Here is a 4,628-nt window from a genome sequence, read left to right on the forward strand (position 1 = left end):
GACTAGTCACGACTTATCACATAAAATAATTTACAACAGCACAGTATAAAAAAATGCCACCAGAGAGCAGCTACATAGCGAACGTACGACCACCGTACAACTTTGCAGCCACCTTATTTTATACAGTGTCCAGTCCTATGTAGTAGTTCGTGGTGTTAGCCATGTGCTGTTGTTGTTGTTATGAGTGGAATTGCAGATTAACAGTGTAGCCACAAACCACAGAAAACTTAAAAAAAGGGAATTTCTTGGTACGTGGCAGCACGTTTAATTTCTAGACATGTCGGACGGTTTTTCGATCAGCCTTAGGATTCCCTTCTGGTTGTTCTGTGATAGAATATTCAATTTTTATCTAGATAAACATGAAGATAACATTTTTTTATCTAGATGTTTAAATTATAATAGTTAATTGTTATTAATGCTTGACATGCTATTGGATTCTTGGTTTAGTAATTTAAAGGGAAGTACATCAGAAAGGCTTATTTCGTATCAAAATTAATTAATGAATAAATAGTATAAAATAGGTACACTGAGTATGCAGAACCAATTTCAATGTATGACAAATACATCTACCACAAAATCATGGTTGAATTAGGTACTAATTAGTAATTACTACTTTACATATATTTTCTGGTTTAAAAAAAATAGTTTATAGACTTTTTATATTAAATTCAAACTACCTATAAATTAAAATAAGTACAAAAAAAATAAGTAAATAAAACTTTATTCTTTTTGAAAATATTAATTACTCAACACATTTTAAATAACTCAACACATTCAACGGTTTGTACTCTGTTGGCAGTATAGGCCACTATTATACTCAGTAAACACTAATGCTGTGTCCAACGTGAACGCGGAAACGCGGTGAGTGTGGACGATTTATATTCTTGACCATGCTGTTCCAAACGCGGCAAACGCGGCGAAAATCAAGCTGTTCACGTTGGACACAGGGTAAGCGAGAACTATTTTTAGTGTTTTCCACATTATTACCAGTAGACGATACGGGTGTCGGGTACACGGTGTTATAACTTATATAAACTTGGAATAACCCGTATTATGGTATCTGTATTGATAATTGATATACGATAGTAACGGGCAGACGGGTGTCTTACTGCTATTGTTATTATTAATTCGGTATCGAACATTAAATTATTGGTATCTAAAAATTGTGGTAACAGCATAGAATACAATATTATTGAGATTTTCCAGAAAACAGCACGAAAATATTATTATTATTTTGTACTCATATAGATAGTATTGTGATAATATTATAATATTTTATATAAAATTACTAAATGAGTAAACTACCATTGAAAAAAACACGTCCATTACACAACGAGATTTATCTAGATATTTATGTAGATTTCCGTAATTTAAATCTTAGACACCAATTAGATACTTATTTTTTTATTCACCTAGATAAGATGAAGGTACTTAATTTGAATCTAGATCAATTTATCTAGATATCACTCAACACTGGTGGTTGTCACCTGTAGGAGAAGATTTATAAACACACCGACAAGCTCAAAATTATCTGAACCGTTAACGCCAGGTATTTGGTAATTGATATCACGATTGTTAGTTAAATTCATAAACATTGGTTTAATATTGTATTGGTTATAAGTTATAACTTTGTAACGTGACCAAATTATCTCCGTGGTACTAATTGAAGTCGGTATGTATTTATGAGTCGTATGTATATATAGGTTGTCCCAACAGAAGCGCACACTTTAAGAAGGCCGGAATTTTTTTGTTTCTGGGTTGACAGCACTGTTCCAATGTTTTTCTTATCCTATAACATCCCCCATTTGTCATTGCAAAGCAATTTTCGGTATTCGTCGTCGTGGAGAGGTTCACAGTTGAACAACGTGTAACAATAGTGAAAACGCACTACAAGTGCGGAGAGTGTGTCGCGGAAACGTTGCGAAAGCTTTGGACTCTGATAAGTGGCTTTCTTGTCCACAACTGAGCCAGTTTTCTCGAATTTTTCTGACATACGAGTTACAGTCGCTCGCGTAGGTGAATCGTTTCGTCCGAAGATCGTCCAAAGCTTTCGTAACGTTTCCGCGAACCACTCTCCGCACTTTTAGTGCGTTTTCACTATTGTTACGCGTTGTTCAACTGTGAACCTCTCCACGACGACGAATACCAAAAACTGCTTTGCGATGACAAATGGGGGATGTTATAAGATAAGAAAAACATTGGAACAATGCTGTCAACCCAGAAACAAAAAAATCCTGGCTTTTTAAACTGTGCGCTTCTGCTGGAACACCCTATATAAATGCTACAATATCGGGATAAAGTCCTGAGAGATAAGCCGAATCCAGAACCGATCGCGCACACATACAAGAGTATCCTGGGTTTGGTGCCTTGCGGCTACAACTATTATAGACTGTGTATTAGCTTAGACGGTGTACTAGAGGTTCACCCGTGCGGGGCGCCGAAGCGCCTAAGCCACGGCGGGTTGTCATAAGGACCACCAGCACCGGAGCCGAAACCCCGTACCACGGACATAGGTCAAGAGTCACCAAATGTCCACCAGGTCCGGCTGTGAGCTGTTCACTAGCCTCTGTAGGCAAACCACACTGTAACCAAAGGCTACCGCCACCACGAATCCTACCGGCAACGATCACCCACACGCAAGTGAACGATCATGCGAGCACCCTTGAAGGGGGGCGTTGAGCTGGTCAGACCCAACCAACGGGGCCTCCTCCTACCCGTGGTACTGAACTACCCCGATCACCGATCAAGAAGGCCATCATCAGTGGGATGTTCGACCGTGATTTAACTCGACCTCCCGGAATTCACCAGACTCAGCTAGGTTTTCGGTCGACCTATTCCCGTGGACAAATCTTGTCCGCCACCCTTTCGCAGAAAAAACCAGACCCAGCCCCCGCCAGCAGTCATCATCCAAAGACGTATGACAGACGCAGACAGACAGAATGACTTCTAACCGGCGTAGAGGGAGTATCACCCATATACGGCGCCAACAGTGACCCGACTGTTTCTGGCTCTTTTGCTTCCTTTCGTAACTGTCAAAGGTTGGACGTAGTACGACGTCCACAAAAGCCTTCCGTTAGCGTTGTATAAAAAAAATTAACTTTAACTTAACTGAGTTCACCAAAAATTAAATTAACTTTTAACTTTTTCATATCGATGCATATTAACTTAACTTAACTGAGTTAAAAATAATTAATAACACAACATTGACAGAAAATATCATGCACCCTAGCTAGCACTTTACCCTTATTTGTATATTTTATTGTCTTGTCAATGACCTAGAATAACAGGTAGGGACTCAATACCTTAGTGCACAATTATTATAAATTACTTAGATAAAATAGTTTAACTATAAAATAATAAGCTTACCATTAACAGCTGTAAATATATAAACGCAATTATAATTGATTATTGTTATGAATCATAAACTATTAGTATAGGGTTTAAACTAATAATGTTTATAGGGTAATTTATTAATAATTACCATTTCATATAAAATATTGATTTTACACTAATTTTATTTGTAACAATTTCAACAAACATAAATTCGTGCCTATATATTGAAACTTAAAAGTCGCCAAAAAATGTATCTTTATCTATGCTTAATAAAATTCTCGTTCTAAAAACATTGTATTATTGTCTTTAGTATATTTTGTTTTTTAACAATAAACACAAATGTAAAATTGAATAAGATTAACACTGTAAAGACACTATATTATAATCTATATCTATATATATAAAAATTAATGTATGTGTGTCAGTGTGTGTGTCCATGTTACCATGGCAACCATTTATATATTATTTTGAGATTTTCGTCGGTGTGTATCTCCGTATTACCATAGCAACCATAATTATATTTTATTTTGAGATTTTCGTCGGTGTGTGTCTCCGTATTACAATGGAAACCAATTATATATTATTTTGAAATTTCTGATGGAATGTTTTGTATATAAATGGTTGCCATGGTGATATGTAGAATTATTATTCATATAGAGTTGGCAATTTTAATGGGCAACGAATTGAACGGGATCAGATATTTATATATATATATAGAAATTTTTGTTTATAAATGGTTGCCATGGGTTTGAAGCTATTATAATAATAATTATTGGTTGCCGGGAAACGAAGGTCACGGGATCAGCTAGTATAGTGATATAGTAAAGGATATATTATTTTCTATGGTATAACAATCTAACAATCTGTAAATTTATCACGAGAACGTAAGTACACAATGTATCATTCAACAATCATATTATAAATTTAAAACGTTTATTAACATTATTTTTTTTTTTATATTCCTCTATAAAATTAAAAATATTGTATAGAATTAGTGGACTTACCTGGATCGTCTATAAATGTAGAAACATAAACAGGTAGGTATATTATTGGTGCGTTTTGGAATAATTGATGGAAATATTTAGTATTGGAATATACGTATAGTATTAATGAGTGGGGCGTGAATGATTTTGGTGCCTAATATTATTTGTTCCCCACCACTTCAAAGGGCATCCCGTGTAATTACCACATACCGGGTTATTCTTTTATCATTGAACACTCATTATTTTAAAAAGTGTAAATTTTTTTGAAACATTTTTTTACATAGTTTCAAGTCGCTTTTAAAACAACGTTTT

At 35.1% G+C, this 4,628-nt stretch overlaps 1 protein-coding gene across 4 annotated transcripts in view; it reads right to left on the reverse strand.

Annotated features, from left to right (window-relative positions):
• Positions 1–4,081: 4,081 nt before the first annotated feature.
• LOC107884021 overlaps positions 4,082–4,628 on the reverse strand; it is a 32,339-nt gene continuing 31,792 nt past the window's right edge. For all 4 annotated transcript variants that reach the window (XM_029488831.1, XM_016805295.2, XM_029488830.1 and 1 more), the window contains one exon: positions 4,082–4,346. In XM_029488831.1, coding sequence (XP_029344691.1) covers positions 4,306–4,346 — 41 coding nt within the window. In that variant the 3' untranslated portion in view covers positions 4,082–4,305. The remainder of the gene's footprint in view (positions 4,347–4,628) is intronic.

The sequence above is a fragment of the Acyrthosiphon pisum genome, chromosome A1 (genome assembly GCF_005508785.2).
Source record: "Acyrthosiphon pisum isolate AL4f chromosome A1, pea_aphid_22Mar2018_4r6ur, whole genome shotgun sequence".
NCBI lineage: Eukaryota > Metazoa > Arthropoda > Insecta > Hemiptera > Aphididae > Acyrthosiphon > Acyrthosiphon pisum.